This window comes from Bos indicus, chromosome 17 (genome assembly GCF_029378745.1).
Source record: "Bos indicus isolate NIAB-ARS_2022 breed Sahiwal x Tharparkar chromosome 17, NIAB-ARS_B.indTharparkar_mat_pri_1.0, whole genome shotgun sequence".
Taxonomy (NCBI): Eukaryota; Metazoa; Chordata; class Mammalia; order Artiodactyla; family Bovidae; genus Bos; species Bos indicus.
In genome coordinates this window covers 68,530,111-68,553,531 of record NC_091776.1, presented here as the reverse complement: position 1 = coordinate 68,553,531, position 23,421 = coordinate 68,530,111, and the positions used below count along the sequence as shown (strand labels likewise).

General features: G+C 53.1%; 1 protein-coding gene across 3 annotated transcripts in view; it reads left to right on the top strand.

The window, feature by feature from the left end:
* AP1B1 (adaptor related protein complex 1 subunit beta 1) overlaps positions 1 to 23,421 on the top strand; it is a 48,211-nt gene that overhangs the window by 5,730 nt on the left and 19,060 nt on the right. For 2 of the 3 annotated variants that reach the window (XM_070769793.1, XM_070769791.1), the window contains exons 2-7: positions 12,396 to 12,458; positions 15,456 to 15,561; positions 18,080 to 18,215; positions 19,172 to 19,417; positions 20,445 to 20,635; positions 21,389 to 21,610. In XM_070769793.1, the coding sequence (XP_070625894.1) occupies positions 12,422 to 12,458; positions 15,456 to 15,561; positions 18,080 to 18,215; positions 19,172 to 19,417; positions 20,445 to 20,635; positions 21,389 to 21,610 (938 nt within the window). In that variant the 5' untranslated portion in view covers positions 12,396 to 12,421. Of the gene's footprint in view, positions 1 to 9,638; positions 9,986 to 12,395; positions 12,459 to 15,455; positions 15,562 to 18,079; positions 18,216 to 19,171; positions 19,418 to 20,444; positions 20,636 to 21,388; positions 21,611 to 23,421 lie in introns of those variants that run through there. The other variant, XM_070769792.1, reaches the window with a different exon arrangement.

Genomic DNA, 23,421 nt, shown 5'->3' with positions numbered 1-23,421 from the left:
GGATGGAGGAGCCTGGTGGGCTGCAGTCCATGGGGTCGCGAAGAGTTGGACATGACTGCGCGACTTCACTTTCACTTTTCACTTTCATGCATTGTAGAAGGAAATGGCAACCCACTCCAGTGTTCTTGCCTGGAGAATCCCAGGGACGGGGGAGCCTGGTGGGTTGCTGTCTATGGGGTCGCAGAGTTGGACACCACTGAAGTGATTTAACAGCAGCAGCAGCAGTGGCTGAAAATGAACTAGGGTGTTTGGCAGTCTCAATTTCAATTTTATCAAAATAGCTTGACAATCAGAACAGATGGAGCTCCGACCCTGGCACACCCCATGAAATGAACATTGGGAGGCTGCCCTTTAGCTGAGGTTGGCTTACATAAAATTTCCCCAAGAGAAGTTAGCCCTAGTCTTTTGCATATTGACTGAGCACCTCCTGCTTGCCCTGTGCCCGTCCAGGAGCTAGGGACATAGCAGGGAATGGAATGGACAAATCCTCGTCCATGGAATTTCGTTATGGAGGGAGAAACAGGTAATATAAATGTGTTTCTATAACAAAGGCTAGACTGTGGGGTAGGAGGGAGAGCAGAGAGCATGGCCTCCTCGAACCCTGAGAAGAGAGTGTTTCACGGGGGAGGGAATGGTCAGTGGCGCCCAGTGCCTGTTAGCATGAGACTTGGCGTTTGATGAGATTACCACATCTGCTGGCAGGCCCAGCTCACCCTGGCATCCAGGGCTATCTTTGAATCTCATCCTTTCCCGCCCAGGCTCACCTGCTCCTTTCCCGCCAAGACCCTGCCTTGAGGCTCCTAAGCACGTGCACTTGTTTTGGCCCTGGATGTGTCACTCCTCTGTCAGCATCTCTCATCCTCAGGTTTAAATGGGTTACTGGAGAATCAAATGACAGGGGCCATAGATCAGCACAGAGCCCATGTCCCAGCCAGCGTTTGTGTTGGTTTCAGTCGCTCAGTCGTGTCCGACTCTTCGAGACCTCATGAATCACAGCACGCCAGGCCTCCCTGTCCATCACCAACTCCCGAGTTCACTCAAACTCATGTCCATTGAGTCGGTGATGCCATCCAGCCGTCTCATCCTCTGTCGCCCCCTTCTCCTCCTGCTCCCACTCCCTCCCAGCATCGGAGTGTTTTCCAATGAGTCAACTCTGCATGAGGTGGCCAAAGTATTGGAGTTTCAGCGTTAGCATCAGTCCTTCCAGTGAACACCCAGGACTGATCTCCCGGCAGTCTTGATTCCAGCTTGTGCTTCTTCCAGCCCAGCATTTCTCGTGATGTACTCCGCATGTAAGTTAAATAAGCAGGGTGACAATATACAGCCTTGACGTACTCCTTTTCCTATTTGGAACCAGTCTGTTGTTCCATGTCCAGTTCTAACTGTTGCTTCCTGACCTGCATACAGATTTCTCAAGAGGCAGGTCAGGTGGTCTGGTATTCCCATCTCTTTCAGAATTTTCCACAGTTTATTGTGATCCACACAGTCAAAGGCTTTGGCATAGTCAATAAAGCAGAAATAGATGTTTTTCTGGAACTCTCTTGCTTTTTCTAGGATCCAGCGGATGTTGGCAATTTGATCTCTGGTTCCTCTGCCTTGTCTAAAACCAGCTTGAACATCAGGAAGTTCCTGGTTCACGTATTTCTGAAGCCTGGCTTGGAGAATTTTGAGCATTACTTTACTAGCGTGTGAGATGAATGCAATTGTGAGGTAGTTTGAGCATTCTTTGGCATTACTTTTCTTTGGGATTGGAATGAAAACTGACCTTTTCCAGTCCTGTGGCCACTGCTGAGTTTTCCAAATTTGCTGGCATATTGAGTGCAGCACTTTCACAGCATCATCTTTCAGGATTTGAAATAGCTCAACTGAAATTCCATCACCTCTACTAGCTTTGTTCGTAGTGATGCTTTCTAAGGCCCACTTGACTTCACATTCCAGAATGTCTGGCTTTAGGTCAGTGATCACACCATCATGATTATCTGGGTTGTGAAGATCTTTTTTGTACAGTTCTCCTGTGTATTCTTGCCATCTCTTCTTAATATCTTCTGCTTGTTAGGTCCATACCATTTCTCTCCTTTATCGAGCCCATCTTTGCATGAAATGTTCCCTTGGTATCTCTGATTTTCTTGAAGAGATCTCTAGTCTTTCCCATTCTGTTGTTTTCCTCTATCTCTTTGCATCGATCGCTGACGAAGGCTTTCTTATCTGTCCTTGCTATTCTTTGAAACTCTGCATTCAGATGTTTATATCTTTCCTTTTCTCCTTTGCTTTTTGCTTCTCTTCTTTTCACAGCTATTTGTAAGGCCTCCCCAGACAGCCATTTTGCTTTTTTGCATTTCTTTTCCATGGAGATGGTCTTGATCCCTGTCTCCTGTATAATGTCACGAACCTCCGAACCTCCATCCATAGTTCATCAGGCACTCTATCTATCAGATCTAGTCCTTTAAATTTCTATTTAAAGGACTATTTAAATTTCTCACTTCCACTGTATAATCCTATTTCTTACTTCCACTGTATAATCATAAGGGATTTGATTTAGGTCATACCTGAATGGTCTAGTGGTTTTCCCTACTTTCTTCAATTTCAGCATGAATTTGGCAATAAGGAGTTCATGATCTGAGCCACAGTCAACTCCTGGTCTTGTTTTTGCTGACTGTATAGAGCTTCTCCATCTTTGGCTGCAAATAATATAATCAATCTGATTTCAGTGTTGACCATCTGGTAATGTCCATGTGTAGAGTCTTGTGTTTTTGGAAGAGGGTGTTTGCTATGACCAGTCATTCTCTTGGCAAAGCTCATTAGGCTTTGCCCTGCTTCATTCCGTATTCCAAGGCCAAATTTGCCTGTTACCCCAGGTGTTTCTTGACTTCCTACTTTTGCATTACAGTCCCCGATAATGAAAAGGACATTTTTTTTGGGTGTTAGTTCTAAAAGGTCTTGTAGGTCTTCATGGAACCGTTCAGCTTCTTCAGCGTTACTGGTTGGGGCATAGGCTTGGATTACTGTGATATTGAATGGTTTGCCTTGGAAATGAACAGAAATCATTCTGTCATTTTTGAGATTGCATCCAAGTACTGCATTTCTGACTCTTTTGTTGACCATGATGGCTACTCCATTTCTTCTAAGGAATTCCTGCCAGCAGTAGTAGATATAATGGTCATCTGAGTTAAATTCACCCATTCCAATCCATTTCTAGAATGTCAACATTCACTCTTGCCATCTCCTGTTTGACCACTTCCAATTAGCCTTGATTCATGGACCTAACATTCCAGGTTCCTATGCAATATTGCTCTTTACAGCATCGGACCTTGCTTCTATCACCAGTCACATCCACAACTGCGTATTGTTTTTGCTTTGGCTCCATCCCTTCATTCTTTCTGGAATTATTTCTCCACTGATCTCCAGTAGCATATTGGGCACCTACTGACCTGGGGAGTTTCTCTTTCAGTATCCTATCATTTTGCCTTTTCATACTGTTCATGGGGCTCTCAAGGCAAGAATACTGAAGTGGTTTACCATTCCCTTCTCCAGTGGACCACATTCTGTCAGACGTCTCCACCATGACCCGCCCATCTTGGGTGGCCCCACAGGGCATGGCTTAGTTTCTTTGAGTTAGACCAGGCTGTGGTCCGTGTGATCACATTGGCTAGTTTCTGTGATTATGGTTTCAGTGTGTCTGCCCTCTGATGCCCTCTTGCAACACCTACCGTCTTACTTGGGTTTCTTTTACCTTGGACGTGGGGTATCTCTTCACGGCTGCTCCTTACCTTGGACGTATCTCCTCATGGCCGCCCCTCCTGACCTTGAACGTGGAGTAGCTCCTCAGCCCTCCTGCGCCCACGCAGCCACCGCTCCTTGGACGTAGTGTATCTCCTCTCGGCCGCTCCTGCAGCATCGTGTTGGTTTAGTGATTCTCTATTCACTTTGTGTTGCTGGCATCTTGTGGGTCTTCTCCATATCACCTTCACCCCTCCCTTTCCAAATCTGATACATCTTTTCACATCCCGGCAAGCCCCTGTGAATCCAGAAGGGCTTCCTTTGAGGCCCCACCCATTTCAAAGTCTGAGCTTTGGTGGGTGTTATCTGGAGGGCATGATTTCTTGGCTGTTCCCCTGAAGTCTGTCCCCTGCCCTTGGAACCTGAAAGAGCCAGCAGGGAAAGACTGCTTTGTCTGCTGTGTGTGTGTGTGCTCCTGTGTGGGGCAGAGCCCCAGGCTATATCCAAAATGAGACGGATTTTCAGAAGGTGTTCCCAATGTATAGGCAGGAAAACCAAGGTCTTGGGAGCCTAGTTCTGTAGTTTCTGGTCCTGTCTTCTCATCTGAATTAATTTAAAGACTGTTTAGAAGAAACCCCTATTATTTTGTGTTTAAGGAACTTTTCTTTACTTGGCAGCAGATCTTGCCATGCATTGCTGTTTGCTTGGAGGTTAGTTGAGAACCAGCGCTTGTTGCTAGAATTCAGTCCTGGAGACTCAGTTGATAGCACGCTGCCCGTGCCGTTTGCCTGCTTGCGGTTCCTTTTCGTTTTGAGACTTCAGTTGTTATTGGGTCTCAGAAGATGGACTTTGACTAATCAGTTTTCATCCAGATCCCAGGAGGCCCGTAACTCAGTGAGCTCACCCAGACGGGCTTTTGCTGGGCACGTTACCAAACTTGACGTTTAGGGCCCGCTGGATGGGCTGGCCCTAAAACAACCTGTAATTCAGCCTTCGAGGGACTCGGCAGGGATGTGTGGCAACATACTTCACGTACCATTTAGCCTGGAGTGTGTGTGTTTCTGCCAGGGCTTCGTCAGAGAGGAGGAGTCGCCTCTCTGGACACGGTGGGACACATGTGGCTTCATTGTGGGGCTCGGGTAGAGAGTGTCAGTGCTACCAGTTTCCAGCTGTGTGACTCCAGACAAATGCCTTGACCCCTCTGGGCTGTAGTTTGCCCATCTGTAAACTTGGGATATTATCAGTACCTTCTCCACAGATCACTGTGAGGATTACGCGTAAAACGATGTCGTTTCTGGCCCACGGCGCGTGACAGATGGCTGTCATTGCCACAGCCACTGCCACCTGTGTTTCAGATCTTGTTCCAAACCCAAAGAAGAGTACGGCTTACTTTCTCGGAGCAATTGAGCTGGCTCGAAAGAGCCGATCTGAGTTTGGGGACTACATCGTCTCAGAGAGAAAGTCTGAAATCTGGTTTCTCTACCGCTGACTCACCTTTTAATCTTCAAGGTGGCCTTACCTGCCTCCCTGTCAGTAATGTGAACTTTAGTACTCACCTGTGAGGATCTTTTCCTTCTGCAGAGGGGACTGTCAGACAGGCGAGGAGCAATGAGTAGAATTACTGGGGCGAGTAGGATCGTTGTCTCTGGTAAACACCGTCTGTGTTAAATGGGATAATGGACACAAACCTTTGTTGTTTGTGTCCAGACTTGACGTGGCATGGCAGGAGTGGGGGGATATCATGAAATGAATCAACTTCTGTCCTTGAGACAGAACTGAAACAGCAAAACATGGTTTGGTTAAAGTTTGGGTTTTGTGTTCCAAGAGATGGTGGCACTCCCCTCGCCCCTTCTGTCCACTCCCCTACCTGAGTCTTGACTGTCCTTGAGCCAACACTTGCCTCAGAGCAGGCTTCTGAAAGCCATTCCTCAAGCAAGGTTAACAGTCATAGTTTCAGCACTGAAGCTGGAAGCCAGCAGCCCAGACTTCTGGGGATCGGTTTTCCCTGCCCGAATATCCTTGAACTCAGAGGTGGGTCTTGGAGCCGGCTCAGACCTCGTCAGATGCTCTTTCCCCGTCTCCTTTCCTGAATTTCTCTGGCTGCGCCCACTGACAGGCTCTGACTGTCTCCTGGCTCTGTCCCTGGGTGCTGACGGCGTGCTGCGCAGGCGCTGACGGCGTGCTGCGCAGGCACTGCCAGCTTCACGCTTCTCGGCCGACTGCAGAGCGGGAGTTGCTCAGACATGAATCATTGCCCAAAACCAGGACAGCCCTCTCCCTGGCCGTCGGCCGGCCGTCTGGGGAGCTGCTTGGCCTGTTGGCACTCTCCCTCCTACTGAAGATGTAACGGGGCCTGCTGGCCCTGCTGCCTTCTGAGCTGGTTTTCTTTTTTGTCCCCTTGGAAATGTTTTCTGTTCTGTGAATGATCGTGCTCCGTTTCTCTTGTTTGATGCCCAGGAAGACTGGTGAGGAAGTGGGTTTCTCCTCTAGCAGGGGATCCTAGAACGTGAGATGCCAGAGGGATTCGGTCATTTAAACTTTGTTTTCAAACTTTTCTGTGGAATGGTGGGGTATCCGAAGGGCCCCTGGTGAGGAGGGAGAGAAGTGGGCATAGTGGAACGAGCCAGCCTCTGGGCCCTCACCCTCCCTTCAGCCAGAGCAGGTCCACTTTTATTTTAAACAATTTCAAAATGGGATGGTGGTGGGGCGGGATGCAGCTTGAAAGGCCAAGGATCTGGTTGAATTCTCCCTTGACAACTGGAGAAAGGAAGGCCTAGAGGTGGGGGAATCTGCCCAGGGTCACTCAGCTGCTGGTAGCAAGGCTGGAGTTCCTGGCCAGCCGTCTCAGCTTTGGATCAGTCTTGCCATGTTTGCAGAACGTTAACTGCAAAGCCTTATGTTCCCAGTTCGCCCAGTCATCACCGTCTGGCACTCATCAAGGAGTCCTGTTGTTTTGATCTGTTATGAGCCCTTGGTTTTCTAGCTGCTCTGGGAACCTGTCTTTCATTTTGCCTGCAAACATTTGGTGAACTCCTGGAATGTGCCAGACATCATGCTGGTCACTGGGTTGACGGCATCAGACAGGACAGATCCTGAATAGAGCCGTGAGGAGGGCTGTGGAGCAGTGCGCAGGGTGATTGAGCGAGCTGCCGAGCAGGCTGCTGCCCGTCTGGCTCTGGAGGGGCTCGTCCGGGGCAGCCTGAAGGGGGAGCCTGGGGTGGGGAGCGGGGAGTGCTTTGGATTAGACATGGCATAGTTTTCTAAACTGCATTATATTGAAAAGAGACGATCCATGCACAGGACATGAAGCTCCCAGGGTAGACAAGGTAAGCAGTGAGAGGCCAGTCTCTTGCTCGTCCAGCTTTCTTTCTCGAGGAAACTTCTGTCAACTTCTGGTTTTTATTTTTAATTGATGGTCACGGGCACTTAAACACTGTATTTGCTTATCATTCTGGCCGTCCCAGGCCCTCGTTGCTGTGCAGGCTTTGCTCTAGGCACGGTGAGCAGGCGCTGCTCTCTCGTTGCGACGCGTGAGATCTCATCGTGGTGTCTTCTCCTCTTATGGAGCGTGGATTCTGGAGCGCTCAGGCTTCAGTAGTTGAGACGCTGGTGCTCAGTGGTTGCAGCCCGTGGGCCCTGGAGCGCAGGCTCAGTAGTAGTGGCACATGGACTTACTTGCTTCTCAGCATATGGGGTCTTCCTGCAGCAGGGATCGAACCCGTGTCCCCGGCATTTGCAGATGGATTCTTCACCACCAAGCCACCAGGGAAGCCCTCAACTTTTCTTATTTACCCTCAAGGATTGTCCATGCATTTGCAAACACTTGCGTATTTCTGTTTTATTAATATTTTAATTGTTAATAGAAATCCTAGTACACTACATCCAGTTTTTCATCTTGCTCTTTTTCACCTGATAGCTTAGAGAGTATTGCACACAGGTGTGTGCGGCACTGCCTCATTCTTTTTCATGATTGCACAGTATTCCCCAGTTCTGTACCCAGTACTGTAATTTTTTAAACTAACCACTTTCAACTAAAGTTAACCTCAAAAAAAAAATAAATAAAAAATAAAGTTAACCTCAGCTCAGTTAATTCTAGTGTGAAGTCACTCAATCATGTCCAACTCTTTGTGACCCCGTGGACTATAGCCCACCAGGCTCCTCTGTCCATGGGATTTTTTAGGCAAGAGTACTAGAGTGGGTTGCCATTTCCTTCTCCAGGGGATCTTTGCGACCCAGGGATTGAACCTGGGTCTCCCGCATTGCGGGCAGACGCTTTACCATCTGAGCCATCATGGAAGCCCCAGTTAACAGCTCAGTGAATTACTCTTAGTAAATTTGAGACCTTGGAGAAAAGTTGAAATACATTCAACATTTTCTTAAAAATTTTTTTTTGGCCATAGTAGTGGGATCTCAGAGAAGGCAATGGCACCCCACTCCAGTACTCTTGCCTGGAAAATCCCATGGACGGAGGAGCCTGGTAGGCTGCAGTCCATGGGGTCGCTAAGAGTCGGACACGACTAAGCGACTTCATTTTCACTTTTCACTTTCATGCATTGGAGAAGGAAAACCCACTTCAGTGTTCTTGCCTGGAGAATCCCAGGGACGGGGAAGGCTGGTGGGCTGCCGTCGATGGGGTTGCACAGAATCGGACATGACTGAAGCGACTTAGCAGCAGCAGCAGCAGCAGCAGTGGGATCTTAGTTCCCCGACTAGGAATCGAATCCATGCCCACTGCATTGGGAACTTGAAGTCTTAACTGCTGGACCACCAGGGAATTCCCATAATGTGGTCCAGGGAAGTCCCATAATGTATTAGCTTAAAACACAGAAAGATATTTTTAATCTCCTGTTCATAAAATTACATTTAGATTTGTGATGATGATTCAAAAATTTGAAAGGTGTTGAGGACTTTTTTTCTTAAACCCAGCCCTAACTCCAGTGGCTAAAATTCAGTCTTTAGCTAGTCTTTCCTTTTTCCACTCTTAAATTACATTATGTCTTTGTTCCTGGCCAGCGTGTCAGTGAGTCTCACCAAGAGCTTCTTTATAGTTTATGAAACGTAAGAGGAAACCACCGCGTTTGCGGCTTTCTCACTCCGCTCCTTTCGTTAAGAGCAGTGGCAGAAGAAGCAGCCCTGTCAATAGAATTCTAAAAGAAGTGAAATGGGCAGGACCCAGCCCTGGTGTGTCGCATCAAAGTCAGCCTCTGAGGGCTGTGGGCGGGAGGACAGAGTGGGGGCGAGCCGGTCCTCCCAGGCGCGCCCTGCTTTGAGTTTGGACCGCGCCGTCCCCTCGAGGCGTCCTGCGGCCTGTAAACACTGAAATTGAGGGGTATCCCAGCCTAGAACGCCGCATCCTTAGCAGAAGTGACTCATCACACTGGCCGTAGCAGGCTCTGAAACAGAAAGTCCCTCCAGTTGCTGCTTGTTCTCATGCGCCTTGCCACTTCCAAAGATGGAATCCAGACCCTCAGCATTTTCTTGCCTAAATTGGCTGCTTGCGTTCAGTCGTGGCTCAGGTACACGGTCAGAGCCTTGGCCCCCATGGCCTGCATTCGTTAGGGACACGGTGCCTGGCGACGGCTGAGCGGGGCCAAGAAAAGCACCAGCCTTCCCTGAGCTCAGACTCTGACTGAACCGTGGGGTTTTTTTCCACTCCTGCAGAGAGGATGAAAAATCTCTGTTGCGCCGACATCCTAGAGGCAGCTGCGGTGAGAGGACGCAAGCAGGTCGCCACCCTCAGTAGAGCCACCTGGAGGGTGCAGGGGGTCTTACCCAGTGAGGGGAGGGTTTTAATCGGAGCTCTGTCACAGCTTTGCAACAGCATTTTCATTTCTTCCTGTCTTCCCCTTCCTCCTCCGCTTTAATTTCCTGTATGCGGAATGACTTCAGAGGGATACGGTTTCTGCATCCCCAGTCCCACCGGGCCCACTGCAGAGGGATAGGCAAAGTAGATGCTGCGGAGGGAGGAGGCCGCCAGCGCCAGCAGGCGTGCGGCGTGGCGGTTAAGTTTGCGAGGAGTTGCTTAGCACCTGTGAGAGGACTCGTATCTCTGAGAGCTTCACTGGCCGACCCTGCAGCCTTCTTTAATTCCCCCGAAGAGAAGCTCTCCCTCCCTGCCCTCCACCTGGGTGCTTGCGTCCACCGCAGACCTGTCAGGGATTCCAGGGCCCCGGATGCTGTGTGGCGCCTGTGGATGAGGGGCCAGCCCCGACAGCCCCCTCTGCCAGAGAAGCACGTTTCTGGGCTGCGCCGAAGTGAGACATCTCAGGTAGCTTTCGCTGTGTTCACTCTGACTTCCTTCTGGGTTTGATACTGGAGGCGATTGTGCCTTGGTTTCTGTGATTTTTAACCCCTCTTGCCTTCATTGTTCCCTCTTCTTGGACTGACTTGAACCTTGGGAAACAAGGTGGGCTCCTGTTCGGGATGCTTCTGCTGACGCTCTCATCACCTGTGACTTCTGAAGCCAGGCAGCTTTTCTTGTGTGACAGAGACCCCATTGTCTCCTTCACCTGCACATTCTTAGAGCTCCAGAAAGAGCCTCTAGACTGGGGAGGTTTCTCTAAGAAAATGGCTCTCTGTATGCTCAGAAGGGAATTATTTTTAACGTACGTCAACTCCTGTAGGAAACGGGTGCTTAAACAGTTACCTAGTAGCTATCGGAGAGTAGGCCGAGGCTCCCTGGGCTAATTGAACAACCACTTTTCATTTCTTTCAACAACAATCGACTGAACACTGGCCACGCTTGTTCAGAGGACGGATGCGGCCGCGTTCCTGCCAACTAGGGTCCTGCTCGCGTGGGTCTGTCTGCAGCCCCAGCTCCTGCTGCCAGGACCGCAGGCACCAGCTGTGTCGTCTACTCTTTCCCGCAGCTCCCTCAGAAAAGTGCCGTCATCCCTTTCAACCTGACAAAGCAAAAGGAATGTGGGATTCAGTCTTTTTCTTTATACTTTTGTCAGCAAAGCCTTTATTGCTTTATCCTAACAGGATCCACAAAGGCTCTAAGGCAGCCCCGAGACACAGCATGTATTGATTCCCCGTCAGTTACTGAAACAAAACCTTTGGGCATTTCAGTTGGGGAACAGCCCCGTGGCCATCCTGCCACAAGTAGAAGCTTAAACTGGAAAAGTACAGTTGGGCTGGAGGGGAGCTATTGTTGGCTTTGCTTCCAGGGACTTTTGAAATGATCCTTGACTCTCACAGCCATCCCAACAGTGACCTTCATTTCACCCACATGGAGTAATGAATTGAAAGAAGGTGTTAACGGTTTACAGTTTGAGCAATAGAAGGGACACAGTGAGTGAGTTTTCCCCGTTCACATGTCTGTTTTTTGGGTTGTGTGGTTTCCTGTACCATGTGAAGCAGTAGGCTGGACTGGAGGCTGAGAGTCTCACGGGTTTTTGCACCGAGTCCCTAGGCCACTGTCCGGGTTTGGGCTTGCCCTCACCCGGGGAAGGAGAATTCTGCATCTGTAGAGCACAGCAGCTGAGCTCAAAGGAAGCTGAGATGGCCTCCCAGTCCAGCCACTTACAAGCCACATAACCTTGGGCAAGTTACCTGACATCCCTGAGCCTTGGCTTCCTCATCTATAAAAGGGGGTAAAAGCAGTTACCTTATTGGTAGGATTAAATGAGATAATGGGTATAAAGCCCTTGGCTTTAATAGGACTTCAGTAAATGGTAGCTTTTTATTTTTTGTCACATAACACGTCTTATGGGATGTTAGTCCCCCAACCAGAGATCAGACTCATAGCCCTGCTTGGATGTGCAGAGCCTTAACCACTGGACCACCAGGGAGGTCCCCAGTGATAGCATCTTAACAAATGTTAGAGCAACCCCAGAAGCCTCTGCCATGTACCCGGGGTACTTGGCTCCTTTGTGGCTCATCTCTCGTATGTTGACCAAGAAGAACTGTCGAGGCTCCGTGGTATGTGCTCAGTAAACGTTGAATGAACAAGAGGGCCTTGGTGCTCTCTTTGCCTTGTCGCCGCAGACCAGCGCTTCACACCATGAGTTTTATGCTAGGAGGTGTCCTGAGAGGCGCTTTGAGAAAACTAACCAGTTAGGTTGGGAGAGCGCTGTGGAGCTTGCAGGGTGTCGATTCCCACCCTCTCTAGAGAAGTTTAATGCCTGTCACTGTTAGAGAAGCCTGGAAACAGCTGGGGAGAGAAGTCCCCCCTAGCTTTTTAAACTCGGCATTTTCCAAGCGCTTTTGACTCTGTAGGCAATGATAGTACCTTCCTGAGGCTGTGATGAGCTCACGCGTGCAGAGCACTTAACACAGTGCTAGACAGAGTGAGCACCGCGTAGGAGTTGCTGTAACCATGATCGTTAAGTGCTTTTTCATCCTGGGACTCTTACAAAGTATGGTGCCATTCCCTTATCCATGGGCATTTATTTCCAGTGGCATGTTGTTACGGACGATACTGTGCAGGTATTTCCATGGGAGAGATTCCTAGGAGTCAAACTGCTGGGCCAAAGGGTATGCACATTCGAAATTGTGATAGATCCTTCAGAGTTACCTTCCAGAACCCAGTCAGCTATTATCCAACAGTTCATTTGCCCAGTGAAGAGATGAGAAGCTCTCTTCCCTTGCCAGGCCTGCACTGGATCATCCTCCTGTCTTGTGAAATCAAAATCGAATGGAACACAGGGCAAGTCACCTTTTCTTCTGTCTTGCAGAGTCTGGCCACAGATAAGGGACCAAAATGACGGACTCCAAGTACTTCACCACGACTAAGAAAGGTACTGTGTGTTCCATCGTGGGCTCGTCTCCTTGTTCTCTGCCCTTCATTTCTGCTTGCTCCCTGTAGCAGTTGGGGGTGAGGGTGGGTGGAGGCCTGGAAATGAGTGGCAAGAATCACACAGAGCATTTTTAACCTTGTGGATCCGGAAATTTGAACTGCTGATGGTGTAAGAAGTTGACCACTTCCTTCACAATTCCAGAAGGAAAAGGCATTAGCTCCAAGTATAGGGGGAAAAAAGTCCTCTTTTGTTCCCCATGGCTTTGAGTTATCTACAGTGAGGGACTTTTTTCCACACCCTGGAAGACAGAAAGCATGCAGCCCTGTCAGCAGTTCTTCAGTGAGAACTGTGCTTATCTGGTCCTCACTTAGCCTTGGGCACGGGTTTTACGTGCTTGAAGTCAGAGTTTATATCCTGTTTTTCGTCTGACATTATCGTAATCATTTCCCCACAGTTCTGAAGACTCAGTCTGTTGAGTTGCTGCATTGAAATTTGCTAAGCTAGACTTGGGTTGTTGGGTGTTGGAGTTGTTTCTGCTTTTCAGGAAGTGGAGTTTGCTGTAGTGGCTGACAAGTGTGCTTTAACCCTGTAAGCATCTTTCTGTCTGGCCCTTCCTTCCTCCTTCCTTCTGTCCGAGTGAGACTAGCACTCGCCTGCTGAACAGATGAGGAGAGTCTGCCCTTGGGTCAGCGGAGCCAGGGCCTGCACATGAGGCACTCGTTTCTCTGGCCACTTTCCCCGAGTGTCTGCCGTGTGCAGTGGAGGAGCCACATGGAGCCTCTGGCCTGGCTTTGCTTGCTGGTGGGCAGAGAGGACAGTTTATTAAGTAGTGATCACTCTAAATGGCTGTGGGTGCTGTGATATTGGTGGGGGGGTGGCCTGTGTGGGGCTAGCCAGGTGTAAAGAGGGGGAAGGGAGGGGGGTGGGTGGGTGCTGGGCCCAGGGTCCATCTAGGGAAAGGGAAGCCTGGCCCAAGTTACTGAAGAGTGTGATGGAAGGAGAGGTGGAGAGGTATACAGGGCCTGGTGAACCAGGCCAGAGCCGGGGAACAGTGCTGAGCGTACTGGGGTGTCAGTGTGGGGGTTTTGTGGGTTTCTTTTGAGGAAAAAGTCTAGGGAAATGTCTGGGACCAAACTTGACGTCAGTGATGGTTTTAGGCAAAAAGAGGTCTGGGTCAGATTCTAATCAAGGATCAAAGTAGGTGAGGCTTGGGGAGGCAGAACCACAGCTCGCATGGGAGATGGTGTTTCCTGAGCTGGGGAGGAAGGCTGCGGTGCTGCTGGGGGTGGAGCGGGTGCCTGGTGTGTGACTGAGGAGGTGGGCTCGGTGCCTGACTGGATTCGGGCCCATGACAGGAAGGAGACATTTCAGAAGCAGGCCAATTCCGGGTTCAGTGCGCTGCCTTCTTGGGGCTGAGGAGACCTGGGCCTCAGCCCATCAGTTGACTCCCAGTTGTACTGAAGCTGGTCAATCATCTCAAACAAAGCAGGGGCAGCAGGGCTCAGGGTGGGTCATGGGGTCTGTTGGATCCCACGTCAGGGACATATAGTCCCCGGTCTCCTGGAGGAGAAGGGCATATGTCCCCTTAGCGCTCCAGAGCCTTGGGTTTGAACTGCAAGCTCTGCAGATTCCTCCTGGCTCTGTTGAGCAATTTCCTCAGTGTGGCCTTGCCCAGGCTGCGCTGCCTGATTGTTCTCGATTAACCTGTTTACTGCCTCTCCTCGCAGATACTTTGCTGAACGCCATATTGTTCAGTCATTTTTTAAAAAAAAAAAGAAGAACAATGGAAAAAATACCTGTTCTTTTTTTTTCCATGTAAATCTATCCAGAACTTCCTTTAGCACTTCCCCCTCTCCTGATAGTTTCTGCTTCACCCCCACCCCAGGCAACTTAAGAGAGTAGTCGGGGATGCTCCTACAAAAAAGGGAGCCCAGACAAAGAGGGTCACGTGGCAAGTTAGTAATAATCACAGCCACCTTTCACGCTGGCCACTGAGCACCAGGCACTGAGCTGAGTGTTTCGCCACTGTTACAGGAGAAACTTCAAGGCCCAGGCGAGGCTGAGTGCGCAGACAAGGAAACGCGTTCAGAGAAGCAGGGCGAATGTCCTGGGTCGGCCAGAGCACGCAGACTCTGGAGCTGGCAAACCTGGTTTTGAATCTTGGCCTTCCTTCTCACGGCTGTGTCCCTTGTCTAGTTCCCGAACCTCTTCTGTTCTCCATTTGTTCATCTGCAAAGGAGGGGAAGTATGGCACTATTGTGAGGGTGAAATGAGGAAAGGCATGGGAATAAGTTACAGAGGCTCCTAGCTTAGAAGAAGGCTCGGGAAGGCAGGCTGCAGCTGTCTTGAGGGCAGGAGGCCTGTCTCACTCTGCCGGCTGCCCCTTACCCTGTCCCTAGGGCTGTCAGGGGCCTGCCTCCCTGCCCACAACAGGGCCCTGAACCGGCCTGCTTCCTCGTCTGCTTTTTTCCGATCCTCAAGTTCTTAAGAACACTTTATCAAGCCCCGGAGCCCTTGTGGGCCAGCTGAATCCCCATTTTCAGATCTGAGCCACCACTTGTGGCTCAGGAAGTGAAACCCTGAGTGAGCTCTTTTAACTCGAGGCTCTAGGAAAACAGGAAAAGCCATGTGTGGGAATTGATCAGATCCTGCCCTCCCCCCTCAAACCTCACGTCCCCAGGTTCCATCCCGCGCTGGGTGCGGTGGCTGAGGAGAACCCTGCCTCCCTCTGTGTGTTTTTTAGCTGTCTAGCTGAACAGGACCTGTCCGCACTGTTCTTGTCTCCATAGCTTCCACAGTTCCTCTCCCCTCAGTTCAGCGTGACCTCCAGGCTTCCGTCCTCTGCTGCCTGCCCCACCAAGCCCAGGACCCAGAATTGCCCTCAGCGGGCAGCACAGAGTGTCTTCCCTGCCTTCTTTCTGTTCTTCTGGCGGGTGGGGACTGGGCATCGCTGCCTGGCAGGTGGAAATGGGTCACTCACACTGCCTCCTTTTTTAGGAGAAATCTTTGAGCTGAAGGCAGAACTGAACAGTGACAAGAAGGAGAAGAAGAAGGAAGCGGTGAAGAAAGTGATCGCGTCCATGACCGTGGGCAAAGACGTCAGGTGTGCAGGGGCGGGCCAGCTGCGGCTGGGGGCACCGGAAGAGGGAGGTTGTCGAGCCTGGGCCCGGTTCAGATCCCCGCTTTTAGGCATCCCTAGGAACCCGTGTCTGCCCTCGTGTCGTTCCCTTCACAAACCTCCTTTCCAGACAGAAGGTTTTGTTTGCAGAGGGGTCACGTGCTCAGATGCTGACGGGGTCAGGCAGTCATGGAGTAAGTGAAGTGGGCTGGGTTGAGAAGGCAGCGGACAGCGAAGTGAATGTGGTGCGTCCCCGTCAGGAGCTCCGGAGGACACTGCTGCTGGGGAGAGGACCCCGGTGGGGCCAGGTCTTCTAAAAGAATGGGGAATCTGGATTTTTCATTTTACCTCCCCCTGTTTTAGATTGCCAGATGAGGAAGTTCCCTGGCAGCCCCGTGGTTAAGACTCAGGGCTTTCACTGCCACGGGTCCAGGTTCCACCCGTGGCCGGGGACCTCAGATCCTGCACCAACGAGATAAACACGGCGCAGGGAAAGCCCACCACAGGGCGGGCTTGTTCAGGTCTGCTCTGCCGTGTGCGTCTTGCCGGAGCAGGTCACATGTAGACTTGTGGCTGCGCCTCTGTTCACGGTCTTCCCAGCCTGGAATGTCCCTTCCTGTTTTCCATTTACCCTGCCACCGCCCTCATGACGCCAGCCCACTGCCCTGAATACGCAGCACTTGCTGTGTTCCCGTCACTAATTCTAAATTCTAGACGTTCTTCTTTTTATTACTGGTTTTTTGGCCTCACTGCCTGGTTTCTGGGATCTTGATTCCCTCACCAGGGATTGAACCCAGGCCCCTGGCAGTGAGAGCACGAGTCCTGACTCCTGGGCCTTGGTGGAGTTCCCTAGACTGCCCTCGCCTTACGTGCACTTGTGCGTCCCCTCCCACCACGCTGGCAGGCCCTCAGGGGCGGGTGAGGCTTCATGACGCTTAGCACTGGAGAGTGTCTGAGGGTCGGAGAGCATGCTCAGGTGTCTTCCTGGCAGTCCCTTGTATTCTGTAGGTAAGGAGGTTTTCCTGCCAAAGAAACCAGAAACAATGAGTGCCCAGTGGTCACGTGGGCAGCCTGGGTAATGGTGGAAGCAGACTCACATCCAGCCCTTCTAAGATCCAGAGCCAGGCGCTTTCCTCCATTTCCTCTCTGCTGTGCACTTGTGGTCTCCAGCCCATGCCTGGTAGGCCTGGATGCCAACAAGGAGCGGCTCCCCATTAAGATCCCTCAGCAGGACCCCACTACTCCAGGCTTCTCCGGGGATTGCCCTGTCCCATCGCCACACTCAGCATGGGACCTCCTGACAGTGTCTCAGGAGAAACAGTTCTGCAGAGAAACCTGTGGAGGACAGAGTGGCAGAGGGGTCCGTGTCTGCTGGGAAGCCAGGCCTCCTTCCAAGGCACATTCCTCCCAGGACCACGTCTCTCCTTCAGTTAGAGCCCCTGCCTGCCACAGAGGAGGCACCTTTGTCCTCTGTCTCCGATGAGCCTCTGCTGGTGTGACAGCCCAGGAGAGCGAGGTGGGCTCTCAGCTCCCCCCTTCCTGGCCTGGCATCTTCCAGGGTGACGCATCAGTCCAGGCTCAGGAAACTCACTTTCGTTCCCATGTCTTTGCCCATTAAGTCACAAAAATTGAGAAGAGGAGGTGATAATTTCAGAGACAGAAAACCGACCACTAACTATGTTTCACATCTCAAGGAGCCTGTGACCCTGAGACTGTGGGTGCCATGTCGGGAAGGGTTCTGCCCAGTATATTAGCACTCATGAGCACAGGCTTTGGACTCAGACCTGGCACCTTAGGCAGTTCTTTGTCATTTGTGAGCCTCAGCTTTGTCTTCTATAAAATGGGGATAATCTACAGGCTTCTCAGGGCCCTTAAAGGAGATCATATGAAAAGCCCTGAGCACCAGGCCTGGCTTGCGGTGTGAGCCCTGTGCGTGAGTGCCCTGTAGTGTCCATGGTCCAGCCCCGCCCTGCTCCCCTAAGCCTTCTGCAGCCAGCAGCCTGATACAAGTGGCCACGTCAAGTATCAGAGAAGGAAAAACGACTGTTTCCATTTCTGTAGCGCCTTCTTAGTGCCGAGGACTAGACGCCCTTAAGTAAGTTGTCTCTTTCAGTTATAACAGGGCCCTGCAAAATGGGGTTTGTTATTTCTCTTTCTCGCAAATGAGAAAATCGAAACGGGATACAGAAAATTTCCCAGCTTGATACAGCCAGCAAGAGGCAGAGCTGGCTTTGAGCCAAGTCTGATGGACTCCAGAGCCCATCTATGAGCCTTGTGAAAAGAACAAGGACTTTTTGGCTTTTAAAATCGCCCTTTGTAATTCCGTTTCTACCAACAGATGCTCAGGGTGACGGAGCTGGTGCCCGGCCTTTACTGGGAAGTCCTGTTAACATTTCCTGCCCGCTTTGCACGCCCCCTCCTCCCCAGCCCCCATCAGCTGCCCGAAGAGTCCTCCTCTTCTTTTCTCTGGGCTTCCCCACACTGACGCGGCTTGACCTTCCAGTGCCCTCTTCCCCGACGTGGTGAACTGTATGCAGACAGACAACCTGGAGCTGAAGAAGCTGGTGTACCTGTACCTGATGAACTATGCCAAGAGTCAGCCCGACATGGCCATCATGGCCGTCAACACCTTCGTGAAGGTGCGGAGGAGCTGGGTGGGGCTGGGGGGCTGCTCACCGCGCAGGCTCCCTGGGTGTGGCGCCGCTGCCCTGGGTAGAAACACGGAGGCTCCTTTCCACCCATCTGACTCCCCGCCTGGGGGCTCTTCCTCCAGTGGAGGGCTCCCACTGTCTCCAGAAAATCAGATGCCATAGAGCCTGCTAACCCATTCCCCGTGAGGTCTCTCCGGGCCTGCGGGTCCCCCTGGCCCTGTGTCATTTGCAGGCTCAGAAGGCAGCATGTGTCTGAGGGCGTCTTGCTGCGCTTCTAGACTTCACGCCTTCCTGCATGTCCTGTCCTCCAAGTGGAGGATAAGCAGGGACTCACATTGTTAGCCCTGTGCACCTTTAAAACCTCAGCTCCCAGCCCGGTTGACACCCACACGTGGGTGAATGGGGTTCTTTGTCCCAGTAGGAAAACAGGGTTGTGGTGCTGGGTAGATGCAGCTCAGATTATGGCTCTGCTCTGTGACCAGCTGAGCTCCTGAGAGCCTCAGTTCCCTCACCTGTGAAAAGGGAACAGTATTGCCTGTCTGCTCTGAGTATCAGAGGGAACCCTGCAAAGCCTGGTATCTGGCAAATGCGAGGCGCCTCTGTGTGGGGGTGTGTTAGTCGCTCAGTTGTGTTCAACTCTTTGTGACCCCATAGACTGTGGCCTGGCAGCCTCCTCTGTCCATGGGGTTTCCCAGGCAAGAATACTCGAGTGGGTTGCCACTTCCTTCTCCAGGGGATTTTCCTGACCTAGGGATTGAACTGGTATCTCTTGTGTCTCCTGCATTGTCAGGTGGATTCTTTACCTAAGCCACCGGGGAAGCCCAGGTGCCCACACATACCCTTTGTTTCGGTGCTGTTGGCCACAGTCAGGGGGAGACCCCGCAGCAGCCATCTGGTGTTGCTCAACCCGCCCCTGCCCCTGGCCAATGGCCGGTTCCCCTCAGGACTGTGAGGACCCCAACCCCCTGATCCGGGCCCTGGCGGTACGGACCATGGGCTGCATCCGCGTTGACAAGATCACAGAGTACCTGTGCGAGCCACTCCGGAAGTGCCTGAAGGACGAGGACCCCTACGTGCGCAAGACGGCGGCCGTGTGCGTGGCCAAGCTCCACGACATCAACGCCCAGCTGGTAGAGGACCAGGGCTTCCTGGACACGCTCAAAGACCTCATCTCTGACTCTAACCCCATGGTGAGTCTCTACCGCCCGCTGTGCCACCTTTGCCACCCTCAGGATTGCTTGGGAAACCCTGAGCTTTGGTCCTCCACCAGGCAGCTCCGGGTCTGGGCAGGCAGAGCCGTGCAGGTGGGCTAGCTGCTCTCCTACCCGCAGTGGTTTGGGCACCATCTTTGGAGTGAGCTTCTCTGTGCAGCCTCTCTAAGGAGCTGCGCGGCTGCCGGGAGTGTGGAAGGCGGTGTGCCTGGCATAGCTCGGCGCACAGCGGCTGTGTCATCATCACTGTCTTCTCACCAAGACATCAGAGCGCTCTGACCGGGAGGGGCGCCCCCTTCACCACTTCTCGCAGGGCTGTAGAGGCTCACCCTGGAAGTAGCGTAGCCTGGCGCACTGGGCATTGGGCACGTCTGGGAGGGGAGCTGGCTCCTCATGGCGACGGCAGCAGTTTGGAGAACAGTGGGGCCGTATCTAAAATGGAACGTATGACCTGCCCCCCCAGACATCTCGTTCTGTGTCCCTCTGAGATGCCCATCGCAGGTGGGCGCCCGGGGCCAGTACAGGGATGCCGTGGAGCACTGCGTGGTCAGGGGAGAGTTGAAAACCGCGCAGCCCCGCTGTAGGAACAGCTGCCCTCGTGGAGGAAAGGGTTACAGGCCTGGAGCTTCACCTGGACCCTGCTGTGCCCACCACCCCGAGGGGCTCCGCAGGAAGCTTCTGGCTCTGAGAGACATGGTTGTCAAGCCCCCCGCGAGCTGCTGTGGCTGGTAGAGGGTGACTCTGCGTTAGGTAGCTTTCTCTCGCCAGGAACTCGGAGCCGCTCTCTCTTGTCGTGGTTTTCTTTAATGGTGGGTACGCTTAGTTTCAGCTCACAGAGGAGTCAGTGGAGCGGGTGCCTGCAGTGGGTCTCGGTGCTCCTGACCCTGCCCTTCGGGTCATACCCCTTTCAGGATGTTTGCGCTCTGACTGGCCACCGTCATGAGCTGCCTGCTGCCCTGGCCTGTGGGTAGCGCCCTAGCCTCTGCCTCCTCCACCCTCCCAACAGGTGGTGGCGAACGCGGTGGCCGCCCTCTCGGAGATCGCCGAGTCTCACCCCAGCAGCAACCTGCTCGACCTGAACCCACAGTCCATCAACAAGCTGCTCACAGCCCTGAACGAGTGCACTGAGTGGGGCCAGATCTTCATCCTGGACTGCCTGGCCAACTACACGCCCAAAGACGACCGGGAGGCCCAGAGGTGAGGGGTCCTGGGGCTGGGAGACCTCGCCAGGCCAGGTCCCTAGGGCGGGGGCTCCCAGAAGCCAGGCCACAGGCCTCCGGTGGGCCTTTCTCCAGGGCCTCGCCCCACAGACCGTCCTCAGACACAGAGCCAGGCTGGAAGTGGTGTTGCTTCAGGCAGTCAGCGCACTGCCCACTGAGGGCACAGAACAGAACCCAGGGCCTGCTTAGGCCGCTGACGAGACTTTGGTCACTGCAGGCTGAGGCAGGAGGTGGGTAGCGTGAGAGCCACCGTTCATTGACTCCTACTGGGAGCCTAGGGTTCTGCTGGGTGCTTCCCCCGCGCGTGATCATCTTTAAAGCAGCTTCATCATTGTCTCTGGTTCCCAGGGAGGTGGAGGAGGTCACAGGTCTCCCAGCCAGATCTCCCCCAACTCTTGGTGCTAACCAGCATGGTCCCCTTCCCGCTTTGAGAGCCCTCACAACAGAAGGCAGGGAGTTGACATTTCTCCGGTATTTACTGACTGCCAGGCACTGTGCTCAGTGCTGGACACGCATGTCTCAGTTAAGCTTCCAGCAACCATGTGCTGCTGGCATCATCCTCTCCCATGTTTCAGATGAGGAAACTGAGGCTCCAAGTGGTTTTGACCTACAGGAAAGAGGACCGGCATCTAGATCTCCCTCCTACAGAAGACATGTTATCTTGATAACTAAAAACAGGGTGCTTCCCCCATTTGTCTCTCCTGCTTGCCCCCCTTGGAACGGACCACAGCATCTGTGAGCGGGTCACCCCCAGGCTGTCCCACGCCAACTCTGCCGTGGTGCTGTCGGCTGTGAAGGTGCTGATGAAGTTCATGGAGATGCTGTCCAAGGACCTAGACTACTACGGCACGCTGCTCAAGAAGCTGGCGCCGCCCCTGGTCACGCTGCTGTCGGCCGAGCCCGAGCTGCAGTATGTGGCCCTGCGAAACATCAACCTCATCGTGCAGAAAAGGTAGCGGTGCTGCTGCGCGCGGGCACTGCGTGCGCCAGGGCTGGGAGGGGTGGCCTCTGCTGAGAACAGGGCTCCGAAGGGAAACCGACCTGCCGCGGATAGGGCCTCGCAACAGCTTAAGCCAGGGATTCTTAGCCACTGGTATCTTTGTCCCACAGGGGACATTTGGCAGCGTCTGGAGACATTCTTGGTTGTCATCATGGGGGCTACTGCTGCTGGCATCTAGGGGTGGAAGCGGGGAGGCTGCTTCACAGCCTCTGGTGCACAGGAGTGCTCCCTCCGTCCCCCCAGAACGCCAGCAGTGAGAGGCTGAGAAGCCTTGGCTTAGCCTGGGCAGGTAGAGGCTAGCGCACTTCTTAACCATGGACAGTGGCTGGTCTGAGTCCCCACAGCCCTCCTGAAGCAGGGTGTAGGGTGGTGTGTGTGCGAGTGTTTTTCCCGGGGAAGGAGTCCAAGCTCTGGAGGCTGGAGGGCGACATGGACTCTACATCAGCCTCAGGGCCGCTCAGAGTGCAGAGCACCCGTTTCTCTCCACCCCGCAGGGATGACCACAGCAGTGAGCCGCTGCTCCTAAGGGAAGGCCCCGGGGTGGCTGGGGCGAGCAAGCCATGAACCATCCTGGGAGGGGCCCGGCAGCTCCGTGCTGGGGGTGGGGCAGGGCAGATTCTGCAGTTCAGCTTCCAGCCTCTCTGGTCAAACAGGTCCATCAGCAGCTAATTCGCGGGCAGAACAAGCACCTCTCGTGCACGTTCTCTCTCGGAAGACTGCACAGGCTCCCTGTCCTTGTAGCCTCAGTCTGGTTCTGAGCACGCGCCTCAGGTCCCAGAAGCGTCAGGGGAGTTGGGACATTTGTAGAGGTTTGGGAGGTAAATTTGGGAAAGCTGTCTGAGTGTCTAAGGAGAGAATGAGACGAGAGTCGTAGTTGCAGGGTGGGGCGGGTGAGGTGTCATGGCCTGTGCAGCCCGATCAGCAGGAGGGGCTCCCTGTGCGGGTTTTATTTAACAAGCCAAGCTCCCAAGGTGCTGAGCCTGATACTGAGGCACGACCAGACCCAGGCCCCACGTGCGCTGGGCAGCTAGTGCCGAGTCCTGGTGGCGGAAACCACCTCTCCAGCCGTCCAGTGCAGGACCCCACTGCCCCCCACCCCCCAGCACGACCAAGGCCCCTGCTTCGCCAGGAGCCCTCCCACCCCACCACAGCCTGCCCAGCTCTCCCGCTGTGTCTTCTCCCCTCTTCACCGTTCTGTTCCTCCTCTCTGTTTTGGAAAGGCCATGGAAGTGGGAGCCAGGGAGGGGTGGTGACTCTCATCTCGCTCGCTCCCCGATTAGCACTCGGCGTGTGGCCCAGGGCAGGCCGCTCCCCATCAGGTTCCCACAGCTGGGAAAAGGAGGCGGGGGGGCGCCGGTTGAGGGAGGGGCGTAGACACTTCTGACAACGAGTGCCTTCTCTGAGGCAGGCATGCATCATGCCAGGCGCTTGGCATCTACCTCTCTTGTAGGTGTCCAGGTCGGGGTCCCCAGGACCCCCACACATGCATTCAGAGATTCACTAGAAGGACTCACAGGAGGTGGTGTATCGGCCCCATAGCTGTGGTTTATCGGCCTGGTGGGGCTCTACAGCTGGACCGTAGGGAGAAGGCCAGGTGGCGTCTGGAGGAGTCCTCGCGCTGGCCTCTTGAGCTCCCTCCCCTGTCAGTTAAGGCAGTCAACCCCCTGTGTCCTACTCGGGAACAGTGGGGGCACTCTCGAGAGCCAGGTTCCCAGACACCAGGCCTCTCTAGGACTAGCAGCGCAGGCCTGCGACGGTAACAT